Raw genomic sequence first — 13,381 nt, forward strand, 5'->3', positions numbered from 1 at the left:
CCTCAGTGCGGGCGCCGGTGTCTGTGCGCCCTCTGCCGGTCAGACCTGACTGCTCAGGTTTCTTTGGGTTGATTTTCCACTCTTTCTTTATCTCCTCGGTTCCTCTCCTCCATCCCCTCCTCTCCTCCTCTCTCTCCTCCTCCATCCCGCCATCACACACCACGTGACCCCATCAACCCCATCAAAGAGAGAGAGAGAGAGAGAGAGAGAGAGAGAGAGAGAGAGAGAGAGTCACGGCGCGCTGTTCTCTCCGCGGACTCAGAGGGAGCGACGCCGCGGTGGACGCACGGAGGATCCTTTACCGCGTCGCACCGCTCCGTTTCCGCGCCTCGAACATTGGATTTTATTACTACGCCACGGAATACCGCGTCCTCTGCCGCGTGCCCGCAGTGTTTGTGCCTCCACGTCTCCCCGGGATCCTACAGCATCGCCCGCGTCACAAAACAGCGCATTCGGATAGCGCGTATGGATAACTTTTGGCGCATGGGGGTGGCGGCTCTTCTGCGCGGACGATGCCCCGGTGTGAGAGCGCTGTGAGCGGCCACGGAGAGCTGAGATCGTCGGCGTGTGTGTGTTATTCCTCCGGAGCCTCCCGCCGCCGCCTGTGACGCCTGCCTGTGCCGCGTGTCGCCGCTGACATGATTCTGCCGCGCGGCTGGTGCTGGAGCGGCGCGGGCGGCTGGCTGCGGTTGACGCTTGTGTCGCTCCTCGCCGCGTTACCTGTGGAGCAGCTGCGCGCCTTCCCCTCCTCCCTCAGCGACTGTCAGACGCCCACCGGCTGGAACTGCTCCGGTAGGTACCGCGCGGCACCGCGCTCACCTGCCCGCTGCGTGTCTGCGCTCTGCCGCATACGAGAGCGGCAGACACGCGGCAGAGCGACACGAGCGTATGGGAACAACATTTAAGATTCATATTTTTATTGCAAAGGTTTAAAATGTCCGCGCGGAGCGTCACAAAGAGACGAGCTGCTGTGAGGCTCCCAATCTAACGGAATCTAACGGAATCCAGAGCGAAAACCTGCGCGGTCATTTTGACTCACATCCCTCCCTCTAAACATCTCCCCTCTAAACATCTCCCCTTTAAACCGTGTCCCCTTTAACCGTGTCCCTTGTGTCGTGGTGCGTTTGTGCAGAGACAAACTTGCAGCTCATTTCAGATGTGAACGTGTGTGTTTGTCGGGGGTTGTGGTGTGTGCGGCTCGGGGGAGTGTGACCTGTTTATCCCGTGATTTCCCGCGGAGCCGCGTGTCCCCAAAGCAGAGGACAAAGGATTTCAACAATAAAAGGCAGAATTGACTGGAACACAATTACAGAGCTCTCGTGTCTGGGCTGTGCTCTCTGCACTTTCAGAACATCCAGATGGTTGTGGAACATGAAGAGTGTTCCAGCGGTCAGAGAAGAACAGAGGCTCCAAACTCTGCTTCTGCTCACACTCCAGCAGCTTTCATGTTGGTTCTTCTCGAGGCCTCACAGGCTTTTTGAGGACAACCAAGAATGTGACATTTATCACTAATAACGAGTGTTTGAGACTCCTGGTTTAGTCCTGGTTTAGTCCTGGTTTAGTCCTGGTTTAGTCTTCGTCCTATTTTAGTCCTGGTTTAGTCATAGCTTGGTCTTGATTTAGTTCTGATTTAGTCCTGGCTTGGTTTTGGTTTAGTCTCGTTTTGGTCCTGGTTTAGCCCTGGTTTAGTCTTTGTCCTGGATTAGACCTGGCTTGGTCTTGGTTTAGCCTTGGTTTAGTCCTGGTTCAGTCCTGGTTTAGTCCTGGTTCAGTCCTAGTCTAGTCCTGGTCTAATCCTGGTTTAGTCCTGGTTCAGTTCTGGTTCAGTCCTGGTTTAGTCTTTGTCCTGGTTTAGTCTTGGTTTAGTCCTGGTTTAGTCCCGGTTTAGTCTTCGTTCTGATTTAGTTCTGGTTTAGTCTTTATCCTGGTCTAGTCCTGGTGTAGTCTTTGTTTAGTCCTGGTTTAGTTCTGGTTCAGTCCTGGTTCAGTCCTGGTTCAGTCCTGGTTTAGTCTTTGTTCTGGTTTGGTAATTGTGTGTGTTTTCATGGATTTGTTTTTGGTCGTGTTGTGCTCAGACTCTTGTGTGACCTGGACGTTTCTGTGACTCGTGTTTCAGTAGTTTCTTCTCGGAGTGTGTGATCTCGTGTGATCTCGTGTGATCTCGTGTGATCTCGTGTGATCTCGTGTGATCTCGTTTGATCTTGGAGTGAAGGTTTTTGGAACAGTCTGAGTCTGCGTCGCTTTTGTTGTCGTGATGTTTCCGACCACGTCAGCTCCACTGGACCACTCACTCAAAATTCACATGATAACACAACCATCCACAGGGTCAGAGGTCAAAACTACACACACACACACACGCACGCACACACACACACACACACACACACACACACACACACACACACACACACACACACACACACACACACACACACACACAAACACACACACGGTCAGAACTACACACACACATACACAAACACAAGGTCAGAACTACACACAAACACACACACATACACATACACAAACACACACAAACACACACACACACACACACACACACACACACAAGTGCACACACACTGACACACACACAAACACATGGCCAGAACTACACACACACACACAAACACACACACACAACACACAAACACACACAGAAAGACACACACAAACACACCCCAACACACGACCAGAACTACACACACACAAACACACACACAAACACACCCTAACACACACTGTCAGAACTACACACACACACAAACACATACACACACCGTCGGTCAGAATCACACACACACACACACGCACACACGGCCAGAACTACACACACACAAACACACACACACGGTCAGAACCACACACACACACACACACACACACACACACACACACACACACACACACACACACACACACACACACACACACACACACACACACACACACAACTTCTGCTCCATCAACATCTGAACTTTAAACTCACCCACAAACATCAGACATTTCACAACATGAAGAGATCGAAACTAGGTCCTGCTTTTGTCCTGGTTTAGTCCTGGTTTAGTCCTGGTTTAGTCCTGGTGTAGTCCTGGTGTAGTCCTGGTTTAGTCCTGGTTTAGTCCTGGTGTAGTCCTGGTTTAGTCCTGGTTTAGTCCTGGTGTAGTCCTGGTTCAGTCCTGGTTTAGACCTGGTTTAGTTCTGGTTTAGTTCTAGTTTAGTCCTGGTTTAGTTCCATTGTTGTCTTGGGTTTTATTGGTTTCAGTTTCAGTTTTTAAAGAGCTCAGTTTTAATCTCCATCTCTCTGTGGCTCAGTGCCTGCTCTCTCTCTTTTGGCTGCTCCCTCTCTCCTCCTCTCCCTCTCTTTTTTGGCTGCTCCCTGTCTCTTTCTCTCCATCTCATCCTCTCTTCGCTTCCCTCGTTTGGCTGTCTCCCTCTTATTTCCTCTCCTCTTCTCTATCTTCATTCTCTTTTGGCTGTCTCCTCTCCTCCCTCCCTCTCCTCGCTCCATCTCTCTCTCTTTTGGCTGCCTCCTCTCTCTCTCTCTCTCTCTCTCTCTCTCTCCTCCTCCTCTCCTCCCTCTCTCTCCTCCTCTCCTCCCTCTCTCTCTCCTCCCTCCTCCTCGCCTCTCTCCATCTCTCTTTTTTGGCTCTCTTCTCCTCCCTCTCTATTTTGGCTGTCTCCTCCTTCTCTCTCCTCTCTCCTTCTCTCCTCCTCTCCTCCCTCTCTCTCTTTACTCTCATCACCCCTCATCTCCTCTCCTCCTTCTCTCCTCTCTTCTCTCTCTCTTTTGGCTGTCTCCTCCCTCTCTGCTCTCCTCCTCTCGTCTCTCTCTCCTCTTCTTCCTCTCTCCTCATCTCCTCCCTCTCTCTTTTGGCTGTCTCCTCCCTCTCTCCTCTCCTGTCCTCCCTCTCTGCTCTCCTTCTTCCTGTCTCCTCTCCTCCCTCTCTCCTCCTCTCCTTCCTGTCTCCTCTCCTCCCTCTCTCCTCTCCTGTCCTCCCTCTCTGCTCTCCTCCTTCCTGTCTCCTCTCCTCCCTCTCTCCTCCTCTCCTCCCTGTCTCCTCTCCTCCCTCTCTCCTCTCCTCCCTGTCTCCTGTCCTCTTCTGTCTCTTTTGGCCGTCTCCTCCCTCTCTCCTCCTCTCCTCCCTGTCTCATCTCCTCCACTCTTCTCCCCCTCTCCTCCTCTCCCTCTCTTCTCTCCTCCTCTCCTCTCCTCTCTCCCTATCTTCCTCTCCTCCCTCTCCTCTCTCCTCCTCTCCTCCCTCTCTCCTGTCCTCTTCTGTCTCTTGGCTGTGTCTTGTCAAACTAAAAGAGCAGTGTTGTTGAATCGTCGTCGGTTGCCAGATCTTCCTTCACTCACACATTTGAGCCAAACAGTAAAAATATCCAGTGTTTGGTGTGTGTGTGTGTGTGTGTGTGTGTGTGTGTGTGTGTGTGTGTGTGCGCGCTTCACAAACACATCAGCACAAATATGAAACCATCAGAACGTTTGTGTGTGTCTCAGCGCTCCTTCACATGTCACTCCGTTTGTCTCATGCTCCTACTGTCTCTGTCTCTGTCTGTGTCCTCCTCTCATTCCCTCTCTTCCCTTCCTCTTCCTCCTCTCCTCTCTTTTTCCTCCACTCCTCTTCTGTATGTTATGTATGTTATAATGTGTGTGCGTGTGTATGTATGTGGAGGTGTGTGTTTGTGTGTATGTATGTGGAGGTATGTGTGTGTTTGTGTGAGTGTGTGTGGAGTTGTGTATGTATGCAGAGGTGTGTGTTTGTGTGTGTGTGATTGTGTCCGTGTGTGGAGTTGTGTATGTATGCGGAGATGTGTGTTTGTGTGTGTGTTTGTGTGCGTGTGTGTGGAGGTGTGTATGTATGTAGAGGTGTGTGTTTGTGTGTATGTGTGTGTTTGTGTGCGTGTGTGGAGGTGTGTAGTATGCGGAGGTGTGTGTTTGTGTGTGTGTTTGTGTGTGTGTGTTTGTGTGCATGTGTGTGGAGGTGTGTATGTATGTAGAGGTGTGTGTTTGTGTGTGTGTGTGTGTTTGTGTGCGTGTGTGTGGAGGTGTGTATGTATGTAGAGGTGTGTGTTTTTGTGTGTGTGTGTGTGTTTGTGTGCGTGTGTGGAGGTGTGTAGTATGCGGAGGTGTGTGTTTGTGTGCATGTGTGTGGAGGGGTGTATGTTTATGGAGGTGTGTGTGTGTTTGAAGGTGTGTGTGTTTGTATGCATTTGTGTGTGTTTGTATGCGTGTGTGTGGAGGTGTGTGTGTTTCTGTGTGGAGGTGTGTATGTATGTAGAGGTGTGTGTGTGTTTGTGTGTTGTGAGTGTCTCTGGTGTGTATGTGTGTGTCTCTGGTGTGTGTGTGTGTCAGGTGTGTGTGTGTGTGTGTGTTGTGAGTGTCTCTGATGTGTGTGTGTTGTGAGTGTGTGTGTTGTGAGTGTGTCTGGTGTGTGTGTGTGTTGTGAGTGTCTCTGGTGTGTGTGTGTTGTGAGAGTCTCTGGTGTGTGTGTGTGTGTTGTGAGTGTCTCTGATGTGTGTGTTGTGAGTGTCTGTGTGTGTGTTGTGAGTGTCTCTGATGTGTGTGTGTTGTGAGTGTGTCTGGTGTGTGTGTGTGTTGTGAGTGTGTCTGGTGTGTGTGTGTGTTGTGAGAGTCTCTGTGTGTGTGTGTGTTGTGAGAGTCTCTGGTGTGTGTGTGTGTTGTGAGAGTCTCTGGAGTGTGTGTGTGTGTTGTGAGTGTCTCTGTGTGTGTGTGTTGTGAGAGTCTCTGGTGTGTGTGTGTGTTGTGAGAGTCTCTGGTGTGTGTGTGTGTTGTGAGAGTCTCTGGTGTGTGTGTGTGTTGTGAGTGTCTCTGTGTGTGTGTGTTGTGAGAGTCTCTGGTGTGTGTGTGTGTTGTGAGTGTCTCTGTGTGTGTGTGTTGTGAGAGTCTCTGGTGTGTGTGTGTGTGTTGTGAGTGTCTCTGTGTGTGTGTGTTGTGAGAGTCTCTGGTGTGTGTGTGTGTGTTGTGAGTGTCTCTGTGTGTGTGTGTGTTGTGAGAGTCTCTGGTGTGTGTGTGTGCGTGTGCATGTGTGTGTAGTTCTGGTTGTGTTTGTGTGTGTTTGTGTATGTGTGTGTGTGTGTGTGTGTAGTTCTGACAGTGTGTGTGTGTTTGTGTGTGTGTGTTTGTGTGTGTTGTGTCTCTGGTGTGTGTGTGTGTGTTGTGAGTGTGTCTGGTGTTTGTGTGTTGTGAGTGTCTCTGGTGTTTGTGTGTGTATGTTGTGTGTCTGGTGTGTGTGTGTGTTGTGTGTCTGGTGTGTGTGTTGTGAGTGTGTCTGGTGTGTGTGTTGTGTCTCTGGTGTGTGTGTGTGTGTGTCTGGTGTGTGTGTGTGTGTGTGTGTGTGTGTGTGTGTGTGTGTCTGTGTGTGTGTGTGTGTGTGTGTGTGTCTGGTGTGTGTGTGTGTGTGTGTGTGTGTTGTGTGTGTGTCTGTGTCTGGTGTGTGTGTCTCGTGTGTGTGTGTGTGTGTGTTGTGTGTGTGTGTCTGGTGTGTGTGTGTTGTGTGTGTGTCTGGTGTGTGTGTAGTGAGTGTCTCTGGTGTGTGTGAGTGTGTGTTGTGTGTGTGTTGTGAGTGTGTGTGTTGTGTGTGTGTGTGTGTGTGTGTGTGTGGTGAGTGTGTGAGTGTGTGTGTGTGGTGAGTGTGTGTGTGTGTATGTGTGTGGCGAGTGTGTGTGTATTGTGAATGTGTGTGTTGTGTGTGTGTGTGTGTGTGTGTGTGTGTGGTGAGTGTGTGTGTATTGTGAATGTGTGTGTTGTGTGTGTGTGTGTGTGTGTGTGGTGAGTGTGTGTATGTGTTGGTCCGGTGAAAACACGCGTGATGAATATTTGATGCTGGAGCTTGTTTTGGTGAATAATTCAGAGAGTTGTAATCTGCTCCGGAGCAGCAGGGCGCGCCCAACCACAACTCTGCTGTTTCCTGTGCCCCACGCTGACCAGCTAACTACACGAACACACACTAACACACACTAACACACACTAACACACACTAACACACACCACACACACCAACACACACCACACACACACACACACACTAACACACACTAACACACACTAACACACACTAACACACACACACTAAACAAACACACACACACACTAACACACACACACACACACACACACACACAACACACACAACACACACAACACACACTAACACACACTACACACACACTAACACACACCAACACACACCACACACACACACTAACACACACACACACACACACACACACACACACACACACTAACACACACTAACACACACTAACACACACCAACACACACACAAACACACACTAACACACACACACACACACACACCAACACACACTAACACACACACAACACACACACACCAACACACACCAACACACACTAACACACACCAACACACACAACACACACACACACACAACACACACCAACACACACTAACACACACAAACACACACACCAACACACACTAACACACACAACACACACACCAACACACACCAACACACACACAACACACACACTAACACACTAACACACACACACACACACACACTAACACACACTAACACACACTAACACACAACACACACCAACACACACTAACACACACTAACACACACCAACACACACAACACACACAACAACACACACAACACACACTAACACACACTAACACACACACCAACACACACCAACACACACCAACACACACTAACACACACCGACACACACCAACACACACACACACACACACACTAACACACACACCAACACACACTAACACACACCAACACACACTAACACACACTAACACACGTGTAGCTCTTTCTGCTACGTCAAACGCGTCATAAGTGTATCTGCCGCATCATCGTTGTAGCAGCTTTAGTTCGTTGTCACGTGGGAGGGTGACAGAAATACACTGCAATTTGTTAAAAAAAACGCTGAATCAATCTAAAAAACACTTTGGCGACAAATACAAGGGCCACACATCACTCTTAGAAGGTGGAAAGCTCTGAAAAGTAGATTTTGCATGAGATGGGCCCTTTAATATTTTTTCATGTTGTAGATATTAACATAGACAGACAGATTTGTGCAGTTCAAATGCTACAGATGTTCACAGTCACATGTCTCACATTTAAACTGTACAAATCTCTCTGTCTATGCCAATATCTACATCATGAAATCCATTTTTAATTTGAATTCTAAAATTGAGTAAACAATTTCCTTTTATTTGTGATCATAACATTAGTTTAGTTGAGTGTGTCACTAATGCGTGGTCGTTTCCTTTAAGTTTTGGTCTTTCTTCTCTTGATAGTTGTGGATAAATTGTTCATGAAGAATGTTTATTCTTTGTGGAGTTTGTTGGTTGAAGATTTGGTGCTGGAGAAAATGACACACATTTACACACACATTTTACCACAGAAAAGCATGAACCGGAAGTGACATTTACTCTACACTTACACAACACTTCCTGTTGTTGTGAAAAAGGTTTATCTGGGACTAGAACACGACCAAACCAGGTCTACCACCCAGACTAAACTGACCTCATACCCTTTGTCTAGTCCTGGTTTGGTTGCTGGTTTAGACCTAACCAGGAACCTGGGTCCAACTTTCCTCCTGGTTTTGTCCAACTTCAGTCCTGGTTTAATCCTACTTCAGACCTGGTTTAGTCCTACTTTAGACCTGGTTTAGTCCAACTTTAGACCTGGTTTAGTCCTACTTCAGACCTGGTTTTGTCCTACTTTAGACCTGGTTTAGTCCTACTTCAGACCTGGTTTAGTCCTGGTTTAGACCTGGTTTAGTCCTACTTCATACCTGGTTTAGTCCTACTTCAGACCTGGTTTAGTCCTGGTTTAGACCTGGTTTAGTCCTACTTCAGACCTGGTTTAGTCCTGTTTTAGTCCTGATTTAGTCCTACTTCAGACCTGGTTTAGTCCTGTTTTAGTCCTGGTTTAGTCCTGGTTTAGTCCTACTTCAGACCTGGTTTAGTCCTGTTTTAGTCCTGGTTTAGTCCTACTTCAGACCTGGTTTAGTCCTACTTTAGACCTGGTTTAGTCCTGTTTTAGTCCTGGCTTATTCCAATAGATGTTTCGTGTTCACAAACGTTGGGAGATGTGTTTGCAGTCAGGGAGCAGGAGATGCTCAGTGGCAGAGTGGTTAACATTCCAGGTGTTATTGGAGCTCAGTACAGTGTGTGATTTTGGCTCTTGTACATGTGTGTGTGGTTTGTGTGTTCTTACCCTTTAGAATACCAGATCATGTGGTGTTTAGATCTTAATAGTTTCATCTGTTCTCATAATGACAGTTTATTCTGTGGCTGCAGGAGACTCACTTCTGTCTCAGGCTGAAGCTCTTGTTTTACCGTCACTGTTGTTTCTTCACCCAGAATGTTTTGTCTTGTCTGAATGTTGTGATGTCAAAATGATCCACTGATATCAGTTTATTAAAATGACATCTCTGAGTTTTTTGTCTGCTTTTTATTTGCATCATTACAGCGGTTTGACCTAATGATCCTGTGCTAACGAGCGCCACTCAGTTCATCTACAGAAATATTACATTTAAATAGAAAAGTTTAAAACCAAAGAGCGATCGGAATTTAACGCTTTGTAAGACGCACACAAATGTGTGAAAACTGGAATGCAGCAGTTTGTTTTTATTGAGCTTCTTTGTCTTATTAATATGAACATGAACTTAAGGTGAAGTAGCTCAAATATTTATCACAATTTATGACCTGTCATAACTGGATACTGTACACTACTGTACTGTACTCTACTGTAAAGTGCACTGTGTACTGTATACTGTGTACTGTAGTGTACTGTGTACTGTACCCTGTACTCTGTGTTGGGGAGTAACAGATTACATGTACCAGAGTTACATAATCAGAGTACAAATTATGAGTAACTGTATTTAGTTACAGTTACTGTTTCAGTGAGTGGTAAATAGATTACAGTTACTTTGTTGGAATAAATGGATTACATGGCGATATTTTCCTGTTTTCACATTTTGTTTATGTTTTTTTGCGGTAATTCCACTCATTGCTGGAAAATAAACCAGGTCTAAACTAGAGCTAAGCCAGGTCTAAACCAGGTCTAAACCAGGTCTAAACCAGGACTAAACCAGGTCTAAACCAGGTCTAAACCAGGACTAAACCAGGTCTAAACCAGGTCTAAACTAGATATAAACCAGGACTAAACAGATCTAAACTAGATCTTAACCAGGTCTAAACTAGATCTAAACCAGGTCTAAAACAGGACTAAAACAGGATTTAACAGGACTAAATCCTGTTGTGTGGACGTGTCTCTTCGTCTTCTATCAATAATATTTTTAATTTGGTTCAGTAAAGTCTGGGCTTTTTATTTTCTTTTAGCAGACAAAACATCTTATGTGAAGATTTCCTCATCTTTGTTTCTCTACAGCAAATCAAGTAATCCAAAGTATTCAGATTATGTTACTCACTTTAAGTACCTTAATAGATTACGTTACAAACTACATTTTGGGGTATGTAATCTGTAATCTGTAGCGGAATACATTTTAAAAGTCACCTTCTCAACACTGCCTGTACTAGCCTAAACGTTCTATGACTGTACTGTACTTCAGGGATCTCAGCCTTTTGTGTCCAGTGAGCTCCTTTACAAAATGAAAATGTTGGAGAGTTACTCTTTTTAGCTGTTGCAAGAAACAGATTGGATATAAGAGAACGAGCCTTAGATGTTCAGTGAGATGTCTGTAAAACATTAAACCATTAACCATTTATTAGTGCACAAAGTTCAAAATAACACATGTGCAGTGGTAATTAATCAAATGTGAGTTATTTAGTACAATACATATAATTCAGAAATCCTTTGGTGAGATACTTTTTAGGACATGGAGAGCTGCTGGTAGCTCCTGAGCTACAGGTTGGACAGTCCTCCTGTCCACAGTACAAGAGGCAGAGTTTGCTAGTTTAGGACGACTGACATCACAACAAATGACACAGAAACTCTGAAGCGTTATGACTGTGCACCGACAGAAGGAAACGCCCCAGTGTCCTGATCCATAAACTATTCTCACTTCTGTTTGTGTAATTAACAACACAACAACTTCTCACTGTAACATGAGGAACACTGCTGTCTGTGTATGTGTGTCTGTGTATGTGTGTGTGTCTGTATGTGTGTGTGTGTGTGTGTGTATATTTGCCTGTGTATGTGTCTGTGTTGTGTCTATGTGTATTTGCCTGTGTTGTGTGTGTGTCTGTGTGTGTGTGTGTATGTGTGTGTATGTTTTGCTGCTCGTCTGTGTGGGCAGTTTGTCTGTGACGTTGTTCGCAAATCCATCTATTTCCTATATTTAGTCGTGTGTTGTGCTGGTGTGTGTGTTGTGCTGGTGTGTGTGTTGTGCTGGTGTGTGTGTTGTCCTGGTGTGTGTGTTGTCCTGGTGTGTGTGTGTGTGTGTGAGTGTTCTTCCGGCTGCAGCGTTGGAGCTGGAGAGGCAGAGTTCTAAACTGTCTGGATGTTTTATTGATTGTTTATTGACAGTTCATAAACATTTGATTCCGGGCTGAACCATTTGAGAAAAAAAAGTAATTGTGATTTTTAAACAAATACAAGACTCAGATTTCAGGTCATGTTTGCACAGATCTAAACTACAGGGTTAGACTTTTTTTCTTTTTTTTTTTTTTCTATGCAGGATAAAACAGGAGGTTTTGTTTGTGGAGGAAATGATGAAACTTCAAAAACTGCTTCCTTTGTGACTTCATCCATTCAAGTTTGGATTTGACTGTGATTAATCTAAACCGGGCTCAGTCCAGAAGGACGTGTGTCACTGTGAAGTGAGTGCTACACATGATCCATGAACAACTCACTGAAACAGATCACACACCGAGAATGTGACGATGAACACTAGAATCTTCACACTAAACACAACCACGGAACAAGGCGAAAAATCAAACTTTTATCACAAACTAGAGGGAAAAAAAAGTATTTTCAATAAAATAGGCTGAAGTACATCTGTCTGTGGTGCCATTTTTTTGTTTGTTTGTTTGGTTTGTGTGTGTGCTTCAGTCTTAATGTGTGTGTGTGCTTCAGTCTTAATGTGTGTGTGTGCTTCAGTCTTAATGTGTGTGTGTGCTTCAGTCTTAATGTGTGTGTGCTTCAGTCTTAATGTGTGTGTGTGCTTCAGTCTTAATGTGTGTGTGTGCTTCAGTCTTAATGTGTGTGTGTGCTTCAGTCTTAATGTGTGTGTGTGCTTCAGTCTTAATGTGTGTGTGCTTCAGTCTTAATGTGTGTGTGCTTCAGTCCTGATGTGTCCTGTAGTGTGCTTCGGTCCTGCAGTGTGCTTCGGTCCTGATGTGTCCTGTAGTGTGCTTCGGTCCTGCAGTGTGCTTCGGTCCTGATGTGTCCTGTAGTGTGCTTCGGTCCTGCAGTGTGCTTCGGTCCTGTAGTGTGCTTCGGTCCTGCAGTGTGCTTCGGTCCTGATGCTTCGGTCCTGTAGTGTGCTTCGGTCTGCAGTGTGCTTCGGTCCTGTAGTGTGCTTCGGTCCTGCAGTGTGCTTCGGTCCTGCAGTGTGCTTCGGTCCTGCAGTGTGCTTCGGTCCTGCAGTGTGCTTCGGTCCTGTAGTGTGCTTCGGTCCTGCAGTGTGCTTCGGTCCTGTAGTGTGCTTCGGTCCTGCAGTGTGCTTCGGTCCTGACCTGTGCTTCTTCTTTTCTCTTCAGGATATGACGACAGAGACACAGACCTGTTCCTCTGTGACACAAACACCTGTAAATTTGACGGAGAGTGTCTGAGGATCGGAAACATGGTCACCTGCATCTGCGACTTTAAGGTACTCAACTACACTACAGTAAAAGTACTAGAGGAGAAGTACTAGTAGAAGTACTTTATGGATAGAAGCTGTTTGTATATAGATATTCTGTGGTGGTTTTAGACTCTTAACCTTTCCAGACATAAGGGCAGTATTAGTACATTTGTCCTCGCCTGGATTTTTTTCTTAATTTTTCTATTAAAACTCTCCCTTTAACCTCCTAATGAAGTGTTAGACATCCTTTTTTCACAACAGTCTGTTATATCACAATCTGCTGCTGGAGTTGTGTCATATTTCACACTCTGTCAACTTTTTGGACATAAAAAATGTTTAATTTAGAGCCTTAGCTACAAAAGTGCAAAATATCAAGTCTGTAAGTAAAACTCAAAATCTCCTTATTGCCTCAAAACAAACAAACAAACAAACAAACAAACAAACATTAAAAAGTGTAATGTCCCCATGACTTTCCCAGTGTCAGTCGTGGAAACAGCTGGTGTCAGGTCCAGGACAAAGAGCCTCATCACTTCTGCATTTCCATGAGGTTCATTACATTTGGATTTGGACATTTGGATTAAAAATAAA

General features: G+C 45.9%; 1 protein-coding gene across 1 annotated transcript; it reads left to right on the forward strand.

Moving 5' to 3' along the window:
• Window positions 1-230: 230 nt before the first annotated feature.
• Window positions 231-12,865, forward strand: tmeff2a (transmembrane protein with EGF-like and two follistatin-like domains 2a). The gene is made up of 2 exons (XM_055154800.1): window positions 231-792; window positions 12,711-12,865. Exons 1-2 carry the CDS (start codon window positions 639-641, stop codon window positions 12,863-12,865), a joined length of 309 nt encoding a protein of 102 aa, XP_055010775.1. The 5' UTR covers window positions 231-638.
• The last annotated feature ends 516 nt before the right edge of the window (window positions 12,866-13,381 follow it).

This window comes from Boleophthalmus pectinirostris, unplaced genomic scaffold, assembly GCF_026225935.1.
Source record: "Boleophthalmus pectinirostris isolate CB_2022bp ecotype Guang Dong unplaced genomic scaffold, ASM2622593v1 HiC_scaffold_1, whole genome shotgun sequence".
Taxonomy (NCBI): domain Eukaryota; kingdom Metazoa; phylum Chordata; class Actinopteri; order Gobiiformes; family Gobiidae; genus Boleophthalmus; species Boleophthalmus pectinirostris.

What these genes read in the sequence shown, in the direction of transcription:
- tmeff2a (XM_055154800.1), top strand. Translation starts at nt 639, where the DNA reads ATGATTCTGCCGCGCGGCTGGTGCTGGAGCGGCGCGGGCGGCTGGCTG. An exon ending in CACCGGCTGGAACTGCTCCG is followed by an intron (nt 793 to 12,710) that starts GTAGGTACCGCG and finishes TTTTCTCTTCAG; the next exon opens with GATATGACGACAGAGACACA.